General features: G+C 34.0%; 1 protein-coding gene across 2 annotated transcripts; it reads right to left on the bottom strand.

Annotated features, from left to right (window-relative positions):
* Positions 1-1,114: 1,114 nt before the first annotated feature.
* On the bottom strand, positions 1,115-20,837 carry LOC125658874 (suppressor of fused homolog). Of its 2 annotated transcripts, none has more exons than XM_048890310.2 (9): positions 20,447-20,837; positions 9,621-9,755; positions 9,283-9,431; positions 6,976-7,277; positions 6,558-6,741; positions 6,307-6,385; positions 5,903-6,176; positions 5,596-5,664; positions 1,115-2,807 (listed from the first exon to the last, which is right to left on the bottom strand). In XM_048890310.2, the coding sequence occupies exons 1-9, from the start codon at positions 20,653-20,655 to the stop codon at positions 2,736-2,738; spliced, it is 1,473 nt and encodes a 490-aa protein (XP_048746267.1). In that variant the 5' UTR covers positions 20,656-20,837; the 3' UTR covers positions 1,115-2,735. The 2 variants fall into 2 exon arrangements, with proteins under 2 accessions (XP_048746267.1, XP_048746268.1); XM_048890311.2 differs by lacking the exon at positions 20,447-20,837 and adding an exon at positions 10,716-10,874.
* Between the last annotated feature and the right edge of the window lie 3,942 nt (positions 20,838-24,779).

The following is a 24,779-nucleotide window of genomic DNA, read 5'->3' as shown; positions in this document are numbered from 1 at the left end:
TACGTGTTTATGAAAAGGTCATCATCAGCTTGAATAATCATAAGATTTTAAACGAATCTCAATGAATCCTTATCGAATTTTTTTTAAAAGGGGGGGGGGGTGTCTTTATTCGACTCCCTGAAATATTCAATCTGTGTTTAAGAAATATTCAATCTGTTAAAGATTAGGATTATAATTATATGCAATATGATTTTCTATCAAAATATGTCACTGCTACATGGGGATTATTACATAAAATTTCAGGATATCACCCTCTGGTTATATTATGGTGGCCTCGAACCATTAGTAACAAGAACCTCTATATTCAAACAAAGCAAGACCCAGTGGATGAACAAATTAAAAAACGATCTTGGCAGTGGATTGGACATACTTTGAGAAAACCTGTGAACAACATAACAAAACAGGCGTTGGACTGGAATCCTCAGGCAGGAGACGAGGGGGACCAATACACAGCTGGAGAAGAACAAGGCTGAAAGAACTATATAACATTGGAACCACCTGGAGAGGAGCCAAACAAATTGCTCAAAACAGAGTTAGATGGAGGATGACTGTTTCAGCCCTATGTTCCGTAAGGGACGAAGAGGACTAAGTCTAGTAAGTCACCCTCTGGTTAGGCCTACTAAAGAAATTTACAAGTAAGTCACCCTCTGGTTAGGCCTACTAAAGAAATTTACAAGTAAGTCACCCTCTGGTTAGGCCTACTAAAGAAATTTGCTAACATTTTTTTTTAACTTATTGTTGATCTGCATTACATTAACCTCCAAACCCAATTAAACATATTTATTTCATTAAATATTTAGTATATAAGGAAATTTTCACACAAGTTTCAGCTTTTCTGATATTTTGGTTTATAAGAAGATACTTTGCACATCCATCCAATTTTTACCTTTTCTTAATAATCTCCCTTAGGTAAAGGAGTCGACCCTTTGATTTGAACAAACTCCACATCCCTCCACCCAAGGATCATTGTGACATATTTGGTTGAAATTGGCCCAGTGTTCCTTGATTAGTCGAAAACGTGAAAAGTTTACAGACAACGTTTGATCAGAAAAGCTCACTTGAAAACAAAAAAACTTGAGCTTTCTGCTTATAAAGAAAAACGAATAACCACATACATTGTAAAATATGACATTTTATTAACTGAATGAAGAGTATTACAATATAACAACGTGATAAATGTGAGACACAGAATTCACAGACTACTACACGGAAGCTGTACACCGACCTCAAAATCCTGCTGTACCACCTCAGCAGCAGGCCCAAGTAATTCACACATGTATCAAATAATTAAATCAATAATTCAACAAAAATGGAATTTCGTTTGTGAGTGACTAATCAATGTAATTTACTAAATGAATCCTCCAAAGCAAAATGAAATATTCTTTTGACAAAACATTACAGCACACCTAAATTCTAAAAAGCATTTTTCAGATCTAATCCATTGAAGAATGCAATGTAAATTTTCAAAATTCCAATTCAGGAAAAATGAAATAAAAAAATAAATGTAATAAAAATACATAAAACCCACTGTTCTTCCATTGGCAAGTATAACTCCAATGTTGATTACCGGTAAACTACCACAACAGAGAAATCAACACCTAAACTTCAAAATAATTAAAAAAAAATCAGAAAATGCTTCCTTAAAGATAGAGGTATCCATTTCCATATGAAAACTCGCAACATGTGATGTAAATCATATTAATTAAATAAATAAATACAAACATGCTGGTGGAGTGGGGGTGAAGGTGGGGGTGGGGACCAGCATTGTACATTAGCAAAATAAAGGACATATACAAATGACTGGCATTCAAATGTTCCACAAATTGTAACTTACATGGTGATATAGTCAACTGGACACATGAAATTGTACATCTGTTGTATAAAACTTGTCATTCATCGAATTGTTAATTGGCAGTTGATCCATTTGTACAACTAAAATTTCACAGCTTTTAAAATATTTCAACCCATTAATACAAGTGTCAATCATCTACATTGGATTTTTTAATTGTTCATCAGAACAAAGAGTAAAATTATCATTTTGGTTTTATTTTTGATTTTTGTTCTCTCAATTCAAGCAAGAAGCAAGAATTAAGATACATAAACTTGAAATTTTCAGTAAAAAGAAATAAAGATGGCACTATTACGCACCCGTGTTTTATAAATCTGCACTATACTAACTTTATCTAAGTAGTATGTTTGTCGATGATCTAAACTAGTCTTTCAATCTTCTTTCACAATATTTGATTCACACATTCACAACCTCAATATATAGTATCGTGTACACAATAACATGTACTCTAGGTAAATGAAACATACACCACCTGCACAGACACCACACAAGGGCATAGATATAAATTTGGATCCACCCTTCATTCAAATTAGTCAGCACCATTCACACAGTTTTAACATAAAACATCCACTAGATCCATCAAATACACCCACTGTACAGTATGAACTAACGACTCCCATCAAATACACCCACTGTACAGCATGAACTAACGACTCCCTCTTGTTTCAGGCACTTGCGTAAACTGACTGAGAACTATCAGTCTCGTCCACGCACACCTTCTTTCAATGTCTACAGAGCATGTCATGTCCTCTGTCATGTCTTGTACATGTGGCACACATTAATACTGAGTTTCAGAACACAGTTTGTGTAAAAAGTAATCTCAGGTGATATGGAACATGAGAAAACATTTTTGATCCAGCAACTCCTTCTGTCCCCAAGCTTTCTATCACACCTCGTCTGGGAGAATGGTGATCATCATCCTCCGCTCTGGCCAGCTGTAGGTCTTGGGGCACATGATCTGAAGACAAAACAGGTAAGCAATGTTAAAAATTCCGTCTCAACAAATTAATGACATGAGTAACAATCACCTGAGTAATTGTTTTCATCAAATCACAATTTTTTTTTTATAATTTCTGACAGGGCTGGACTAGGGATGCCTCTTTACCCCATCCCCAATTCTGTTACACACCACTGAATTCATCTCATCACATGGAAATATTAGTTTAAATCATTTTTAAGATATTGAACCATTTCTGACAGAACAGGGCTAGAGATGGTCCTTAAGGAATTTCTGTTATAAACCATTACACTAGTCTTGTCACAAGGAACAAGAAAATATGTTTTAAGGATGTTTTCAACATATAGGAACATTTTAGAGAGAATGGGGCTAGAGACTGTCCCTTCATTTGTATATCACTTAAGGAGGTATGCTACACCAGAGAAATTTGATGTAGATGAAAAGTGGAGGATATGTACAACAATATTTTGAAGTTGAAGATTTTCAAATTTACTTTATTTTGTCAAAAAATACAGTTTTAGTGGAGGGTAATCTGAAAAAAATTTAAAACCCCTGCTGGACTCGAACCTACGACCTACAGTTAAGCAGTCGGCATTCTAACCTACTGAGCTACTCGGCTAGGTACTTAAATGGAAAAGGAAAAGACAAATATTGCTGATATTGATTTTTTCATCCATGTTTTTAAAGGAAGTCAGCCATTATGACGATGTAGAGTATTACCTTAAGTCATCTTGACATTAAAAACAAAAAATATACCTTATTTTATGCGAGTACTTAATATGACTCGTATACACCAAATCATGTGAACATGAACTTGCGTGTCATCTATTAATCAAGAGTTCCTGAATGTGTTTTAACAACAGAAAAATAAAAAACAAATAATTTAATTTTGTGAGTGATGCCTCTCACGAAATCACGTGACAATTAATTCCTTGCGTATATTTAGGAATCTACGATATATCCTTTAAGGTTGAGGGATTTCAATATATTGGAAATAAAGGATGTGACTACAAATGGTCCCAAGGACTTTCTGTTGTACACCACAAAACTTGCCTCACCACAAATAAGAGAAGACATGATTTAGGGGTGGGAATTTCAATTGCTTTCGATATAATGGACCATTTCTCAAAGAATGGAATTACAAATGGCCACAAGGACCTTCTGTTGCGATTTTTTCCCTTATATAACTGGTACCGATAAACGGTACCATTCCCAATGCCAAAAAACCATCGATTTTTCCCAATTTTGAGACTAAAAATTCCCAATTTACTTGCCGAAAAATATACCGCTGACATCATAATTTACTTAGTCTGAAACATTGTACAAGTTAACCAAAAATGTTCACTTCCGGTATTAAATCAAAAGTACAGATAGAACTACGACGATTCTAAAACGAGCCTATGATGATTCCTTATGTCTCGCAACAGCAAACATTACTGTAAAAAAGTTTGTAAAGAGATGATTACTTCTTGTTTTGTTGTCTTTTTTCGTTTCTTTTAGTTGAAATCATTTGCCGATACATTTGTAGAAAATTCCCAATTTGTTCGATTTTGACACTATTTTTCCCAATCGAATGGGTACCGGTACCAGTACCAGTGGGTAGAAAAAAATCGCTGACCAGTGAACTTGCCTTGTCACAACAAACAAGAAATTATATGGTTAAGGGGTGGGGATCTGAATGGCTTTCAATATATTGAACCATTTCCAAAAAGACAGGACTGCATGAGTTCCCTCTAAGGTTTTTATTACATACAACTGATCTTGCTTTGTCACAAGGGACAAGAATATATATAACTTCAAATCTAAATCACCCAATAAATCTATGTTGATTTGGAAAAAAAAAGATTTTAAAAATACTTTTTGTCTTTTTTAACTTAGCTAGCCTTTAATCCCTATTGTGGTCCTAAAATAGCCCCAAGGACCACAATTTGGACAAACTTGAAAAAAATACTGTAACACAAGCTTGTTTATCAAGTTCCAGCTGTTTTTAATACCTCACCCTGTTTTTTCTTACATATAGATTTTATCCCCTTTGACAAGGGTGTGGCCCTTCTTTTGAATAAATTTGAATCCCATTCACCCAAGGATACTTTGTGCCTAGTTGAAAATTGCACAAAAAGGTTCTTGTAGATTTTCATACCCCAACATTGAATTTTTCATAATTCTCAATTACATGTACCTCCCCTTTCATAGGAGTGGCCCTTCATAGGTGTGGCCCTTCATTTGAACAAACTTGAAATCCCTTAACCTAAGGAACCTATATCCTTAATGTGGTTGAAAATGTGGTTCAAGAGAAAAATTATTTATAACATAACCTGCAGGTTTTTATGATTCTCATTATCTCCCCTTGGAAGAGAGTGTAATCCTTCATTTGAACTAACTTGAATCCCCTTAAGGCACTAATGGATCCGTTGCACCAATTTTGGTTGCAATTGGCCGGGTAGTTTTTGGTTAGATTTTTAAAATGTAACATCCAATTTTTCACAAATATTACCACCACCACCCTAATTTGAAGATGGGGAGGTCCTTCATTTGAGCAAACTTAAATCCCCTTCATCCAAGGATGTTTCGTATCAAGCTTAGTTGAAATTAGCCTAGCAGTTTCTGAGAAGAAATTAATGAGAACAACAATGATACTGACAATGATGACAACAGATAACAGACAAATTTTGATGACAAATTAAGAACAGGTAACCTCACTAAGTTCATAAAAGGTCAGGTACTTATCCATCTACATTTTAAAGTCTTTTCGAACCTTTGATTATGTGCTTATAAATGCGAGTTTTACCTCATCTGGATGCGCAAGTTCTTCTGTGTCCAAAATCATCTCTTCAATAAAGTCATCTGTGAGGAGCACCTTCAAAACAGTCAAAGGGAGGTAATTCATGTTTCACATACAATAACAAGTCATTCATCGGTCAACTTTGGAAATTGTCCTAAATATCAACACCTTTGTTGTCCTAAATATTGACATATGTATGGCTAGCTCAAAAATACTTACTTAAATATCCGATAATATCTAATTTAAATATTTGCTACATATTTGTATTGATCTGAAAGCACACTGAATTGATTGTCAATTTCACTCTCATTACCTGCAGCCATGGGCCATGAGCTGCAAATGGGTGATTTTCATCGGCTATAGATCCATTGACACTGGTGGACACTAGAGTAACGGCCGTGTCATTCAGTGCACTCATAAATGTGAAGTGTCGCCCATGTCGAAGCCTTCCTTTGAGGGCCAGGGGAAGAAGAGATCCAGCCTCCAGATTGAATTTCAAATGCACAAAGTCAAGAGTTCGAGTCCTGAGTAATTCTGTTGGTCCGTCACTGCTTCCTATGCTGTCAAATGACTGCTTCCTTCTTGAACTAAGGAAAAGTTTTATAAACTCAAATCATAGGTAAACACCATTATGTCATAGAATTAATATAATATTACAGTATATACATTTTTTTCTGGATATGACTACAAATAATTTTTCTTTCATATTAAACTTACTTGTCATATTCAAATTCCCGTGAGTCTCGGCGTGGGAACTGCAAACCCTTTTGAAGTGTTGCTTTGATCTGTTCTGATTCTGTTGGGGGAAAGTATAATGAATATTGTAACACATTCTATCTATCTTGCATGGTTCTAAGTAATTGTTTTACATTGCGAAAAAAAAAGAAAGATCATTTTTCTCGGATTTGTAAGTGTGTGTGTATCCATTGTCCTTAATTCAAACAATAAATCTCTACTTTGAATCTTACCGAAGTCAGAGATTTTGGGCCTGTCAATTTCGTTGCTGTTTCTGCGCTCATCAATGGTCCTATTGTCTTTCATGTCGTCATTGTAAAAATCATCTCCATTTTCCCCCGGTTCTTCCCAGGAACACCGACTATTTACACCACTTAGATTTGATCCTTCTGTGTCAATGCCTTGTTCCACCCGGTCCTGTATCAAACAACATAAAGTGTTTCATTAAAGTTTAAAAATTCAAGTTCTTGTTATTGAAAATAAGAAGTTATTCTATAAAGCCAAGCCCTTCCTTGTTTTTACATAACATTCTATGTTTCTATAAAATACTTATGGTAAATACTCATTTGTCACTTTTATGATCATACTGTCACACATTTTAATAAATCTGTAAAAAATTTAGAAAATGACTAATAATGTTAATATCTGTACCTGTAACTGGGGTTCCATTTCAAAAATTGTTTCCCCTCTCCTCATGTCCGTTATCAGCCATGGCCCCCCAGCACAGCTCTGCGACCTGATTAATTCAATGACCCCCGGACCATTCCAGTGCTGAGCTGCCTTCAGTTCCTCCTCACACACCCCAATAATCTGGACGAAATTAACGATGCCAAATGGTGTAGTGATGGGCAAGAGTTGGGCATCTTCTGCCATCAGCATGTGTTGGATCCGGGACTCACTACCATCCAGAGACATGTGCCACGGGACATGGTCCCCACTGTACAGGATGTTTTCTGTTTACAACGAGATAGAATTACAGTCAAACCTGTCTAATCAGACACTTGTACAGGATGTTTTCTGTTTACAACGAGACAGAATTACAGTCAAATCTGTCTAATCAGACACTTGTACAGGATGTTTTCTGTTTACAACGAGACAGAATTACAGTCAAATCTGTCTAATCAGACACTTGTACAGGATGTTTTCTGTTTACAACGAGAAAGAATTACAGTAAAACCTGTCTAATCAGACACTTGTACAGGATGTTTTCTGTTTACAACGAGACAGAATTACAGTAAAACCTGTCTAATCAGACACTTGTACAGGATGTTTTCTGTTTACAACGAGACAGAATTACAGTAAAACCTGTCTAATCAGACACTTGTACAGGATGTTTTCTGTTTACAACGAGACAGAATTACAGTAAAACCTGTCTAATCAGACACTTGTACAGAGACATGCAAAAAGTTTAAATTGGTTTTTCCCCATATATACATGCATTTCAATTGCATGAAGTAATTCAAAAATATGCAAAGATTTTCTTTTTGTCTTTGAATTACTAGAGAATGGATATCTCTGAAAGTACAATGTAATATATTCAATGTTAAACATATGGAAAATTTGAAAAGAATTTTAGATTTTATAATTGTAGATTTTATTAGAATAGTTCATTTATTGAAAACTTGGTCATTTTGGATGAAATATATGAGGTAAAAAAAAAAAAAACCACAACAACAAAATTAAACAAACACTTCTTGCATGTCTCTGTTTAGTCAATTTCAATGCCAAATCTGACCCTACATACATTGCAAATTATAGGTGTGTGTTTTTTCAATAAACAAGTATGCAATCAGACAACCTGACTAATTTGCCACAATCTTCGTCTCCCAGAACATGTCTGATTAGACAAGCTTCACCGTACATCATTAAATATTAAAAGATAGCAAGAGCATCATTTTTTGATTCCTTAACTTCATTATCTACTTAAGTAACAAGAAACCCACAAGCCTTATGAGTCACCTGAGTATTAGTTAAAAAGTATCGATAATATAAAGGGCTATGAAATCTTTTTAAAAATCCTGTTCTGTATATCTAAACAAAATTCTAATATTTAGCAACAGAATATAACAAGATGTATTCTTAAAACTAAAATGTCCCAGAAAGTGCCTGTGCTGATGAAAGACTTTACATAATATATGTAACATTAACATGATATGACTAATTTGGACCTGTCCTAAAATCAAAACCCTTTAAAGAAGTCTTTCATTTAAATGGTAAAGAAAATAATTACCATAATAATTTTGGTCTCACTCTGGAACTAAACCCTGACTCCTAAGATCATGAAATTTACAATTTAGTTTAAGAACATGTTTTTCAAAAAAAAAATTAATAGTTTGGCCCTGCCCAGAAATCAGAACCTCTATCCAGGGGATCATGAAATTTACTGATTTGGTTGAGGCCTTCCTGTTCTACATGACTATGAATTTAGTTTTTATTACAAATGTGCAGTTGTAGAGAAAAAGATTTTTGAAAATTGGTCAAGTTTTGGCAGTTTTTACCCTGCCCCTAAGGCCCTTGGAATAAGGAGTCCTGAAATTTACAATTTATGTCCCCCTTGTGCCAAAAATGCTTCATACCAAATTTGAAAAGAATTGGAATGGTACTTGTCAAGAAGAATCTAAAAATGTTCAATTAATGCACGACAACCGATACTGACCAATTGCAATTGCACCCGAGTTTATTCCGATGAGTTGTATAACTCAAGGACAATAAAGAATTGAAATGGATTGAAATTGAAATGAACTCATGTGACCTAAAAATCTACTGTCTACAATAAAAATGTTCTATAAAGCTTGTCATTTTCTCCTTATCTACTTTACCCAACTACACAGAACATATTGATATCACTTTGCCAATGTCAAGAAATGGATTTTCTGCACCTAAATGATCCAGAAGTACTATTCCTTCAGATATAATTTTTTTCCAAACACTAATAAAATCTTAAAAGAAAGTATTTACCTGTTTGAAATACATATCTGGCCAGAGCCTGCATTAGGGTGGCCGGCCAGGTGGGAGGATTTGTCTCCCCACTTTCCCGCTTCAATCGAAATGTCAGTTCAAATCCAAATCCACTTGGACCTTCGTTAGTATTGCACCTAAAGTTATGGCTGAAAAGGCAAATTTATACAATAGTAGTTGACACTCAAGATACATGTAGTGTACTAAATTTTGAAATATATGTGGAAGATATAAAGAGAAACCTACTGGTCATCTAAAAATAGTGTCAGATTTAATGACAGACAAACTATGAATATTTGCTTTCCAATGAATGGTCAAGTATCAAGCAGTGAACTTACTCATGGACTCGCCCATCACCATGGAGATCAGAGAGGCCGTAGCTGATGTAATGCCAGTGAGGAGGAATGCCCCGGTTTTCATCCCCTGGGTTAGCATACATAGAAATGTAATCAAGTGGGTCTGGTCCACCCAACCTGTGAATGGAACAATATATCAAATTATAAATACAATCATAGCTAATGGCTCCTTCACCAGAGAATGTATAACAGCTTACTATCCTTTACCTATGGCCATTTTTTTCCTTTGAAAACTTTTCTACAGGACAGTCTATTCTACCTAACTCCCTTTAGAAGCAGATATATTAAGTAATCTTTCGGTGTTTTATTTTTCTTTCCTTTCATTAACTGTATAAAAAAATTTGCCCAACAACAAAATAAAATTATGAACCATACATATTTTTCAAAACCTAGTACATTCAATGGGTAAAATTCTGAAATATCACAATTTATTTGCTATTAACAATATGGAATTGCTACAATTTAATATTATATACATGATGTATTCAAACATCCTGATTTATCAATATTTTTGTTAAAAAGATGTAGTTCTCTTACCCGCTAAAAAAAAAGAATGAAATTATTCATATTCAGGATTTATGATTTTTTTTTTTAAATCATGACTCCATTTCATTTCTATTTCATTGACTGGAAACTTTTACTCTTTTGTCTCCCCTTGAATCGATTTAAAAAAAAAATCCCCAAAAAACATTTTATAAAAAAATAAATCAAAATGGCCAGCACAGACTTTTTCATACACCACACAATGACATTTTTCAAGACAAACAACAACTATGAAATTTTAAAATGGCAGCTTCGGCATAGGCTAAAACTTTTAGAAATCTAAAATAAAAAAATACATTTACTTATATTTTAAAATGTCCGGTTTTACAGTAATTATATAAATTGAATAATGGGAAAACTCACATTTTTCAAAATCTGAAACATGTAGTGTACCAGAGTACGCTATGAAAACTATAATTATGTCACTGATAAAAAATAAAAATTGAACTTGATGGTAATTTTCTCTCTCAAAACATTAAAATTGTAAAGTGAAAAAAAAAATTCAACTTTCCAATGAAATCGAATGTACAGTACCTTGCGACTAGATATGGTTGTTTCATTTTTCCAGAAGAAAAAAATCCACTCAAATGAAGATATTAGATTAAATGCATTAAAATATAAATCCTGTCTACCAGCAACATACTGTGCGTCTCCTTTCTTCTCCACAAATGAAAAACATTTCCTCCAACGTCAACATCGAAAGTAGGTCACCCCCACCAAATATTTAAATGTCAACATTTTCAATACACCATCTCCCAAGTGGCCAACACCTACCACTGATTAAAGACCCCCTACAGCTGCTTAGCCAAGGCGATCGCATCGATAACATTCATACATAGGTAAACGCGGAATACCTGAGCATTTACACAGGCGATCCAGCTAGATCAATAAGGCCCCCGTCGAGACACCTCCCTTCAGTGAGAAAACAACCCCAGTGGTGGTCTTACCACATACTAGTCATTAACAGGTATCTCTAGCTTAGTATATTTCTCGCCTTAAATTGACATGGTATTATCTCCGGAGAGATTTATTTCCATAATCGACTTCAAAATGGATTGGTTTAAAACACTGTCTGGAATGAAAACACTTGTCGGTTCTGCCATTCACAGGAATGTAATTCATTTTAAGACATTAATAGTATATGTTTTATCATCCTTCTATACCCCTCGTGGTGCAAGAAAAACTAAGGCCTATTTTTATGAAGTGTTGGGAGTACTACAGACTCAAGTACTTGTATAAATACCCCTGCAGTTGTAAGAATGTCGTAATTTATACAATGACTTGTATAATCATTGTTTAAATTTTTATTCCAGATTGTTCTATAGAACAAATCAATGTATTCTTAACTTACATAATATGGGCATCAATTGTTTAATGAAATATATACGATTATGCAAATATACCTCTGCAAGTACACTGTACATACAATTTGTAAAGTTTAGAAGTAATAAAATTCAGACAATACCATGGTATTGATCCCTCAGAGACATTTAAACGGAAATGTATAAATTTATTTCTGATCAATGATGATGCACATTACTACATCCTCTGTATCCTTTGATGGTAGTATTCTGTCATTGCGAGATTCTGATTATTCGGTTTATGGTAAAGGCAACATTTCTTTATATATGTGTATCTTAGTCAGGAGGTTTAATTACAAAGACTTGATGAAAAGCTGCACAACATTACATTTTATCAAAATTCTCAAAGAAATTGAGAAGTCAGCAAATAAAATGAATATTTATATTTTTTCTTTTAGTTTTCAACAGCAGACAATTCATGAAAACAAAGGATAAGTGCACAAGGTTCACAGTCATTACCTCCATTACTTGCTGCAAACTGATTAAAATCAGATCCTATGATCTGCTCACTTAGGATCGCTTCACTAGCTTGCTGATAATTACTGTACACATATGTGTTGTGAAAACAGATATTTTCAAGGGATTTAAATTTTGCGGCTTTACACTAAAAAGGTGACTTTGTTGAGACTTATCTGCCTGGTTCACATAATATTTTTCTAAATTATACCCATGTAACTCGGATCACTCCTGGATAAATTTTTATTTAGGGTTTATCATTTGGGAATGTTCATTATCTACCAAATGAAATGTTATCCACAAAGCATATTTATTCTTTTACAGTATCATTTTGTTATAATCATAATAAACATATTTCGTTCATGTTATTAAAATAAAATTACAGAATTTAACTTCATATGCCTCAGACAATATTGTAACACTTATGTGAGATTTATATTTACTAATCTGGTTCATCTGATATCTACAGAAGAATGCCAGATATGTGTTTAAGATTTTTCCAAAATGATGTTTTAGAAAATTGATCAGTCCCATCAGTAGGGCTGAAACGATATGCCCCTTTCATGATATGATACATATTGCAATACTTATGCCACAGTTCAATACTTTCAATACGATACAATTTACAGAAGAAACCAATAATAACATTGAAGAAAAATTTAATTGTCAAGATTCACAATCATAAATTTAAAAGCAAATTGTTCCCAAACTGCCAAACAGTAAGATGCCTGTTGGCTCTATGGTTTAAACTGACAAAGTTCATTATTTTCATCAGACTCAAGGCAAACAACAGTCTGAACGTTCTTCGACGCTATTTCATCCATCATGTAGGTAGAAATAATAAGAGGCCCAGTCCAATGTATTTTACTGAACCCGTTTGTATTAAACGTATCAAACCGAAAATCTAGGCAATGAATCGAATATTAAATCGAGCATTTATATTGAACAGTATGGATATTTTGATGAATTGTTTCAGCCCTACTCATCGGACTGACTAAAACAAATATCAGTCTGTCCACCAGACTTTTAACCAGTCACAGACTGACGGGCATATGTTAATTTCGAGCCCTGAATCACAACATTTTAGATATGTTTGACATGTCATACATTATTTCACCCCTTTTAACCAAAATTATTTGATTTTAAATCGATGTTTACAAATAATGGTCATTAGATCATTTCTAATGCATATTCAGAAGACAAATCAAATGACAGTCCCGTGTTCAGTTCAGAAATCATCAGTGGCCTTATCTGTGTAAAGATGTGTAATTTGTTACAACTATAATACTGTGCCCTAAGTGTTTCAGTGTTTAAAGAGAAATAAGATATATCAAATACCTGTTAGGCTGTTAGTAAATTTTCCTAGATATCTTCATTGTTTTACACTCTTTCAAACCTAAATCTACATAGAACATTACTACATTATGTTGGGATTCCCCGCATGTGCATGGGGCTATTTATAGATGCATAGTAAACAGGACACTTCGAATCAACAAGAAATGACACAGTGTTATCAGTCCTAAAAGAACAAACCATATGTTTGAACAACAAGGGAAGAAAAAAAGTTGAGATAACAGAATCAACTGGATATAATTAGGGCTGCAACGGGTACCCGAAATAACTGAAAACCGCGGGTCATGTTGTTCGGTTCCATTTTCCCGTATTTCGGTTCGGGTTCAGTTTTAATAATAGAATCATTATTAGAGGGCGAAGCCCTCTCACGGCCCGAAGGGCCGTGAGAGCGGAGCTCTCCCTATAGGTAACACGTATATACATATTTAAAAGGAAAATATAGGAAAATAATGAAAACTTAAACCATACCTATGGAACTTGAAAAGTTTGGTACCAATGGCGTCGATTAGAATATTAGCGCGTGGACATGTATTCCTCCATTTTGAATCTCGTCTACCCTAGTTCACGTCGTTCTGAGATGTTACACATAAAATCCGTAAAAGCATGTAAATCTTATTTTCTTAATCATATATAATCACTCCACGATTAACGCCATGTTTTTTGTTGTGGTTCAAACGCTTTGTTTGTAAATCTGCTAAATAACGACGCTGAATACGACGTCACAATATACTGTTTACATCAATTATATTTCCCGCGTTCAATATATAGGTGGATCAAATGTCCAAAAATTAGGATGCTTTGATACAGCTCCGTCCGCGTGCTAACTTCGGGTTGTTTTTGTCCTGTTTTGGATATAGATACTAATGTCAAAACTTTTTTGCTTCGCCCTCAAACACGGTCACGCCGTAAAACATATTAGAAATCCGTTTAAATGAAATGTCGTCAAAATCCTCAAAGGTGGCAGTATTTTGATCAATTGTTAAATGATGGCATTGTGGACAAAACTGTAAATAATGACAGTATATTTAAGATATGTCAGATGCATTGAAAATACGCTACAGGATCAACATCGTCAATGACAAAACATTGAAAGCATGGATGGAAACGAGTAGAAGTGACAGTGCTGTTTCTACAGTGTAGTACCATGGATGTTGAGTATAAAACCTCAGTCCACGTACCCGAGTAATTATTGTGACAAAATACAATAAAGGTTTTCGATTTTAACTGTATATTAGATTTATAAAATAGTTATATAGACCCGAACCGAAATACCCGAACCCGAAGTAAAAAATTTAGAACCGACCCGACCTGAAAATTTTCGGAACCGTAACAGCCCTAGATATAATCCATAGAGTTGGGTACCGCAGAAAATAAATGTACCGCGGTATACCGTGGTATTTGCAAAATACCGCGGTACATACCACGGTATACCGCAGATTTAATCTTTTAATTTTATGATTCAATTTTAGTGGATTTTAGTTAAATAATGAACAGTTATTAGTTTATTGATTGTAAATTGCACTTAATTTATTCAAATATAAATAATAAGGAAAATATCTTATTTAAATCTATTTTGAAACCAGTTAACAGAACAAAAGTATAATCGATACATAAAAGTTAGCATATATTGTACATACAATATAGTAGTCTCTCTGTATCATGACTAGAATCGACTGTGACTGGACTACTGACTGGAACGACTATCAAAATAACTAATAGGGGGAAACCTGTGGAATTTATTTGACACGATCTCAAAGTCTAGAAGTTCTTACACTTGGAGTCGGGAATGACGAGAACTTTTACCTGTTGGATACGTCTGTCCAGAACAAGTGCGCACGAATGTGTTCTTGTTCTTCGACCACAATTCCTATATTCTTGCACCTCAAACCCATTAACTCGACGCTCATAATCGGCAGGAATTTGTACTCGCGCGAAGAACGGTGGTTTCGAACACACAAGTCTGCATCGGCCATTTTATTTTATTTTTTATTCGGGGTTTGCCTAATAAGCAGAAATGGTATTCGACCCACATAAACCAAACAACATAATAACATTTTTTATAATCTACCTTGTATATTAAAATAATTACTTAATGAAATGTTTCCTATTATTTTTCTCTTTAATTTTGATTTGTTTTCACATCATTAATAATCAAATCATCGCGTTTTATACTTCGCATGTTTTACCGATTGTGTGCAGTTATTAGACATACCTTTCATTACATTACAACGAGGGATCTATGTAGATAAAGTGAGTCACTGTGTACACAAATTTCTTTAATTATTTTTTCTTGTTTGAATTTTATATTTTTGTTAAGAGTTATCAGACTTGAATATACCGGTATTTCGCCTCGTGTACCACGGTACATACCGCTACCAGAAAAATACCGGTACACCGGTATACCGGTAATACCGCGCACCTCTAATAATCCAACTCTATATTGGACTCCATACTTCACTGCAGACTCGAATATGATACACATGCGCTGGAGTTCCCTCCACGAGCGACAAATTTATTTACAGGTTCCCACTACATTCACTTTTTAAATAATCTTCTTACTGCTCTCTTTTACAAGGAAATATATTCAAGCATGTCATTAAGGTAAAGTTAATATTAACTTTTAAAACTAATTCATTGTCTTAAAGTAATTCTGTACACTTGGGAAAAAAAGTAGGACCCAGTTGCACGAAGATGAGTTAAGTTAATTGACAGTTAACATCTAGTTAACGCTATGTAAACGGACAGTTAATGTCTAGTTAATGTCTAGACTAGTTAACACTATGTAAATGTAAGAATTAACGTCTAGTTAACGCTATGTAAATGTAAGAGTTAACGTGTAGTTAACACTATGTAAATGTAAGAGTTAACGTCTAGTTAACGCTATGTAAATGTAAGAGTTAATGTCTAGTTAACGCTATGTAAATGTAAGAGTTAATGTCTAGTTAATGCTATGTAAATGTAAGAATTAATGTCTAGTTAACACTATGTAAATGTAAGAGTTAACGTCTAGTTAACACTATGTAAATGTAAGAGTTAACGTCTAGTTAACACTATGTAAATGTAAGAATTAACGTCTAGTTAACGCTATGTAAATGTAAGAGTTAACGTTTAGTTAACGCTATGTAAATGTAAGAGTTAATGTCTAGTTAATGCTATGTAAATGTAAGAGTTAATGTCTAGTTAACACTATGTAAATGTAAGAGTTAACATCTAGTTAACGCTATGTAAATGTAAGAGTTAACGTTTAGTTAACACTATGTAAATGTAAGAGTTAACGTCTAGTTAACGCTATGTAAATGTACGAGTTAATGTCTAGTTAACGCTATGTAAATGTAAGAGTTAACGTCTAGTTAACGTTATGTAAATGTAAGAGTTAATGTCTAGTTAACGCTATGTAAATGTAAGAGTTAACGTCTAGTTAACGCTATGTAAATGTAAGAGTTAATGTCTAGTTAACGCTATGTAAATGTAAGAGTTAATGTCTAGTTAACGCTATGTAAATGTAAGAGTTAACGTCTAGTTAACGCTATGTAAATGTAAGAGTTAATGGGAAGTTAACTGTCTGTTAATGTTAACTAACCGTCGTACAACTGGTATCTGAGATATAGATATCTATTATGGTTCAAAATCAGCTAAACTCGAAATCTTGAAAAGTTACCAGGAAATACGTGCTCCAATCAATGCCTACATGACAGAGTAAACGTGGTGGTTTATGAAATTATCATTTACAGGGAACACACACGATGTATGTGCAAATTAAATTATTGCTATATTCAAAACATGATCTAAACTATCGTACATTGAACTGACTGTAGAAGGTATTGAAGACTCCTCTTTTGTAATGATATATGTGTGGGCCACACCGTGTGGCTGTCTTAAAGGGGGTCTACAATATGTATCTACCAATAACATATCTAGTAAATTAATGTATCACACACAGTTCTTTCCCCTTATAGTCACTTAATTCAGTATACATGTATGTAAATGGAAGTCTTTAATTTTGTTACTTCTAATCAGTCTTCAAAATTAGCCACTGATCCAAAGACCAAGTCCTGCAAAATTTCAACCAGAAAGCAGATTTATACCTATGTCACATCACTGTATAGATTTCATCAATCTGAATGATAATATCCTACAATACCCAACGCATAAAACTTTATTTCCATAACAGACAAAATTTTGTTACAAATTAAAGCCTGTGATATATATGTGAAGTGCTGTTAAATGCTCCCATATAAAATTTCATCCATATTGTGTATCTCTCTAAACCATGGAAACATGTCTTCAACTACACTGTACTAATATCTAACTAGTACTTGTATGACCTTCAGGGTATGGATCTACACTACAATTAAAAAGTATGTTTAATTATAAAGATTTGTTATATGGAACAATACTTCTCTTCGGAGCTGACATTGCCGTGATTTTCTTTCCATAATTAAGGAGTATTCAATTACCAAACAATTCCAAATGACGTCAAAGAGTAAACCTGTCAGTACTTACACGTGCGTTTTAATTTGCATTGAGACAAATACAATACCTGCCCCTGGCACTTAAAAAAACTTGGAAAGGGAACAATTTTTAGATCTTACAACTGCTACATGTAATACATATACCTGAAACTTGTGGTACATAATCATCGTTTCGGAACACTCCATTTAACATGCAGGGCAGCACCACTGATTGGTTTAAGGACAAATATGTATCAGTGCTGAATTTTTAAATGAATTAAATCTCAGGTCATAAATTTGGAAGTTGAATATCATGAGTGAGTAAAATATCTGCAGGGGGTGTGCCTATTAAGGTTAAAAAAGTCATTACAGTAAACCAGTGCTCAGAGACCACATACGGGGTAAAGAAAGTCATTACCGTAAAATCGCGCCAGTAATTGTACCTCATACCTCCATCAGATTCCTAAACTTATTGAATAGTTCAATAACATCCAATCCTAATGAAACCATAATATTATACATTCCAAAATAAATCATTAATTGTCCAAAATTCTGACATCCATCTCCAGATGTACCTCAAAATCTAATTATTTTTTTTCCCACTGATCAAAAGGCCTACTTTGTAAAATTGACTGAAAATCTGTATAAAAATTGTTTATAGGTACAAGTATACTCATTCAATGCAAACATATATCTGCACATGAAACAGTTCTTAACGACTATCTCTTTCTTCTCGACCATTTTAGTAGACATAACCATGGGCTGCAAGATTACTTGGCACTTCATATATACGGATATGAATTGTAAACAGTCATAATTCATAAATGGAGTCAACTGGTTTTAAATGCATGTACCACATGATCATGCACTTTAGTATTGCTCAAATTATCAATTATCTTAGAACACAGCCCATTTATGGAGATGAAAAAACTCCAAAAAAGTGATCATAAAAAAATCCTTAATACAGATTTTACAAAGCAGAAAAAACGGGAAAATTTTACAAGGGGGAGGGGGTTAAATCCATATGTACAATCATGAATGCATAAGATATTGATAAGAATTATAATAAGTACATGTATTTAAATTATCACTATGGTATTTGTTGGTAAAATAATCATGTACTTTTCAACCTTATTCAGCTGCATATATACGAGATTTTTAGAATAAAGTGAGTATTTTCATACTTTGTATTTAAGGCCAAGTAAAATTAATTAGTAGATTATCATTCAAACTTCCCAAAAAATGGGGCGGGTGGGAGGATTTTATTTTTTATTTTTCGCCATGATATTCTTGACCTCGAAAAAGCCTTCTCTCATTGAGAAAAGGCTTTATAAATCATAATTACATGTGTATTTGGGTTTCTAAAAGGCAAAGTGAAACAAAGTACGTTTACGATACCGGACTGGACATAAAAATATCTGGAAATTGTAATTTTGAAAAATAAAAAAAATCGGGGCGGGGCGATTTTCGAGGGGCGGGCGGGAATGATAATCTACTAATTAATTTTACTTGGCCTAATGTATTTAAATTTGATTTACCCTGTTCAAAGACAATTAATTTACAACATGGAGGATACACTAACACACAATTACTTTTTAATGTCTCTTTGATAAAGTGAAATTAATATAATCAATCTAGCAATCAAACACATTTTCCAGAAAATGACCAACTCTTTCATTTTCATCCTTATTTACAGTTTGAATTTTTATAATGATATTTATATGTTAATTGAATGCATGAAGAAATGATAAATACATTCAAATATCAGGAGTTAAAATTTATAATCATAATTGGATTATTAATCATTGTGACAATATTTTTTAATGACACATATTCTGTACCATTTCTGCCTTACATGTAGTTCTAAGTAATTAAGAACTCTCTCCTGAAATTACCCATCTTTTCCTTATTTTTGATAAACATTTCTGCAGATTTTCATCAATAATTGGATTACTCCCTTTTTGGAAAAACTTATAAATGTAAATATTCCACAGTTAATTTTCATTCCCTTCCTTAACAAAGCATGCAATAGTTCTACATGACACATCAGACAATGTACATAATCTGTACATCAATGCCCCTTATGTCATAAATAAAGGACCTGAATCAAATAACACGATGCCAATCAAATTCAACAACCTGGTGCCTGTATCAAGACTGAAACTACTTCACTCAGCAAGATGTTCTGCAACAAAATACTTCAGATTTGGCGTCACCTTAGTACAGTATATGAGAAGCATAGAGAAGTTAACTGAGCATTTTGCAGCAAGAACAACCCAAAAATCTTGTAAGTTTGTGAATGAAATATATATGGAGCAGAAATGTTACATCACTTGTAAGATGACATAATATAAACTACCTCCCACCCCCCAGACTTTTCGAATTAGTAGCATTAAATAAATATAAAAGGCTGTCATCCTTCACTTTCACTCGACAGTACTCTAAAATACGACACTTTCAAAATATTAACGTTCATATCTGCAATTCAGATTAGATAGTGCGATACGTCTAAAGAAACATTCAATATCATGACAGGGGTAAAAATTCATAGAAAAGCTTGCACAAACAGTAATATCTTAATAAACCGATGTACTGCCATTTTGATTTGATGACTTCGTAAATACTTCATGACAACAATAGTTACCAGTATTTAACCAGTGCCGTGACTTGTAGGGGGTTTGGCTGGTCAGGGTAGGAGCGGCGACATGCGTTGTAAATCGCCTCGAGGCCCGGGGGAGTCACAGGGATCGAGGACTGTGAGTAATTTGAGGAATACACACTTTCCCGATCGTGACGATCGTCCATGTTGACGTTCTGTTGTCCGACAAAATCCCAATTACTTTTGCCTTTCATAGGTTGAAATAAATATAATACAATCCACAAATAATTAAGACTTAATCACATATTTATATAAGCAGTTTCCTCTCCACCATCTTCTGTCCAGAAATAAAGGAAACACAACTTATTTCCGACATTCCACAGTTCGCTGTTCCAAAATGGACAAACTGGTTCTCGTGTAGTATGACAAGCGAGGGATAATGAACGCAAATACCAAAAGAACGGAATATTGGAAAATGACCTTTTAAAACTGTGTTCTGTCTTATTTCGTGAAATTCTCTCAAAATTTATTTCAGTAAATATTAGTGTTGAAAAGATAAATATCATCTATAAAATTTTACACTCTATAAATTAAAAAAATTAATTAATTAACTTCAACGACTATTGTTTCGGGGAACCAGTTTAGACCACCCATGAAATCTCGCATGATCTCGCAGTGATTCATTTTAGGTGGATCAAAGTGGGTGGTTAAAGAACAAATTGTGATAATTTTTACTTTTATTTCACAATTTTTAGAACTTCAGAGAAATCAAAATAGAATATATTACATTCAATATGTAGGTTTTTCCTCTCTATATATTGTAAATGAATAATATTGTAATGGAATAGTAAGGGTCGTTTGTTTTTGTTTTTTAATATTTTAAAAGATCCAATAGACTTAAACAAGTCATTTTCTGCAAATAATAAGAATTTTATGCATCTATCTGCATTTTTTTCCAATTTTAGAACAATTATAATCTTCAAATTACATCCCCTGGCTGAATTTTTGTTTCCCGGACAACAGCATTCGACTTTCTAGATCCTAGCTGGTGTTTTTGACACTCAAGCAACCATTTCTAAGTTGTTAAATATATCAATTCATTCATTTATCTTTTTTATGATATTACAAAGGAATAAGACCATTTGAGGTGAGGGAAAAATCACTTTACTTCTAATCTATGAGTCCAATGCCAAAGGAATGTAATATGTGCTCGCTTTTTCAGCGATACCAGCAACATATATACAATATGTTTCTTTGTGGTGCATTTTAAATAACATATTGATCAGCGACTTCGAAATTCCCCTCCTTAACTCCATGCTCTGCATCATGATACACGGTGGTACAACTTTCGTTATTTTATCTATTATTACATACATGAAACAATACTGGGCAGATTGCTGCCTATGCATACATTGCATGTATATTAATTCCAAACAGTTCTTGTGTATTGTGATAATTAAAGTGCCTTGCATCGTCACGTAGTATCTTTTGCAATAAGGGGATTATTATTATCCCCACTTTGCATTTTTCGTTATTGGTACATTGTATGTTTGTATATTGGTGCATACATTGCATTGTAAACAGTGTTTGAGTATCCAACCCTCCTTATTATTCCAGTGTCCATTGTGACAAAATACGATGTTCTTAATTGTATTGTAAAAAAACAAATTGTGTATAATTGTTTGTAAGTGTCATAATCATGTGTGTTGTTTGTTATGCTCGAAAGGACCCTGATTTGGAATAAATAAATCTATCTATCTAACTAAGTTCTATATGGGTTGGGTGGACTATGGGTGGACTATGGGACTTTTACCCACTAATATAATGTATTATATCTTACTCTTGCACATTCTGTGGGTCACATTTACAGGGGTAGAATTTTTGTCCTCCGGTTTGTTAATACAAAGTATTATATTATGGGGACAGGTGGTGCAGGGACACGCCCCTGCTGATGTCCTGTCTCGACCCCCCCCCCCCCCCCCCCCCCCCCCAATAACAAGGCCTACCCGAGATAGTGTATTTTTTGTCTTTACAATAACAGGAGGCTCGGATGTTCTCACTCACTTGAGGTATGAAAGGTGAAGATAATGAACAGTGATCCATTTCACAACTCCTATAATACAAAATAGAGCGTTGGAAAACACGAACCCCTGGACACACCAGAGGTGAAATCAGGTACCTAGGAAGAATAAGCATCCCCGGTCGACCGGTCACACCCACCATGAACCCTATCTCTTGATCAGGTAAACGGAGTTATCCGTAGTCAAATCAGTGTGCCAAGAACGGCATAACAATTGGTATGAAACACGTCAGACAGCATTTGACCCAATGATAGGTTGTATTGACAAACTAGATCGTTATTTCGACCATAGAGTTTGCGAAATGTTGACTTTAAACGAGACTGTTAAAACCCGTGCACCATCAACTTGTTTGTCAGTTGCCTACCTTGATTTAAAAACTGACCATACGCAGAACAAATTCTTGCGTATGGAATCATTTGAGAGATATAAACACCATATGCAGATGATAATGGAGTGGCTACATGAATATGGGAAATTGACGATGGAGAAGTTGAAATCATCCCATATGTCATAAAGTTGAGTTGTTAGTTTGCCATTAATGTCTACTTTCAATAAAATATCTAAGTATGAAACAGAAGTGGACGACTCTGTTGTGTCTTATTTCGAGTTCACTGGGATATATCGAATCGACATATGAATGAAAATTATATTTGTTAGTAGATAAAACGTCGTCGATATATCTAAATGTTGAATTGAAGGCCACGGCAAGGGATTTTTTTCTTCTCACGTAGAAGTTTTGGAATAAATTCTGCTTCATAGGAATGAAAAAACAGGTCAGCTAACAAAGAAGCACAATTCGTGTCCATGGGAATTCCAACAGACTGTTGGAAGACCTGATCACCAAAGATCACGAAGATATTGTCATTGAGGAACTCCAGCATATTTTTAATTTCAGCTTCAGAGTATTTGTGCGTGGAATCAGAGTGGTGTTTAACAAGTAATTTTGGATGACTGATCACTCGATATGAATATATCCGTTTTTCCACGTTGAAGAAGCAACTATCTATATGATGTGAAAAAGTCTAGTCTTTAATTTATCGTGAGGAATGGTCGTGTAAAGTGTTGAAAAGTCATACGTTTTGATGTTGTTGATTTCAGAAAAGTCTTGCGATTTCAAGTTTACTAGAAGTTCTTCAGATTTTTTTTAGAATCCACATTTGATTTACACCACTTCTGGCATATGTAGTCGCACGGTGCGTTTGAAGTTAGTCCTTCACATATGTTAATATTTTCGTTAGGAGCAAAGATAGGGGCTTTGTAGGACACTTACTGGATCCAGCAATGTATCTTTGTTCGTAAGGGTTTTTATGCGGTTTGGGAATCCATTATAGGTACGGTAACTCATATTCATCCGACCCATTGACTGGATATTAAATGATATTAAATGTGTCTAAAACTGAAGCATGGTTTTAAAGACTTAATGTATAACATATTGAACAGTTTGAATTATTTAAATCAAACTAAATGTCTATTGTTACATTATGGTGAAAGTGAAGATGACTGGTAAATGACTTTTTTGCACTTGAGAGTTTGGGAATACATGTAGTTATCCACCCTTGGTAAAAATTTAAAACATCTATAATTATCTTAAGAATATAATGATTAAACTATTTTATACTTTCATAAAGACACAGTTTGTGTAACTTTTTACCGAGATATATGTATGAAAATATAATTTCTTAAAAAAACATTTCTTCCCATAGACTATAATGTAAACTTCTAGGTGAAATAAATCAAGCAGTGATCAAAATTTTATAGATTTCTATGATGGGTTATTTTCGTTTAATAAACTCTTTAAAATGACACCATGATTATAAAAATTCTACACTCCACTTATTAGATATTGAATATAATGGTATAGTCGTTATACATTGAATACTTTAACACAGGTTTCGTCAGTGTGTGTGTGTGAGAGAGAGAGAGAGAGAGAGAGAGAGAGAGAGAGAGAGAGAGAGAGAGAGAGAGGGAGAGAGAGAGAGAGAGAGAGAGCGAGAGCGAGAGAGAGAGAGAGAGAGAGAGGGAGAGAGAGAGAGAGAAAGAGAGAGAGAGAGAGAGAGAGAGAGAGAGAGAGAGAGGGAGAGAGAGAGAGAGAGTAAATCAAAGACATTAGAATGAAAAAAAAGATAAACAGTCTGGTGAATAAACAAATACAATGAAAGTGAATTTGAAATTGCTTTTTTACAACCAAATGAAACCAAAACATATGTATCAACCCAAATCATTTTTCTGTTTGTAACAAAGATTAATTATCCATTCTGATGGAAAAGGGGTTCACAAAATGCTTTGTATTAGTCAGA

This window comes from Ostrea edulis, chromosome 9 (genome assembly GCF_947568905.1).
Source record: "Ostrea edulis chromosome 9, xbOstEdul1.1, whole genome shotgun sequence".
NCBI classification, from domain to species: Eukaryota; Metazoa; Mollusca; class Bivalvia; order Ostreida; family Ostreidae; genus Ostrea; species Ostrea edulis.
Note: the sequence above shows the minus strand (reverse complement) of the source record. Positions and strands in the feature narration are given on the sequence as shown.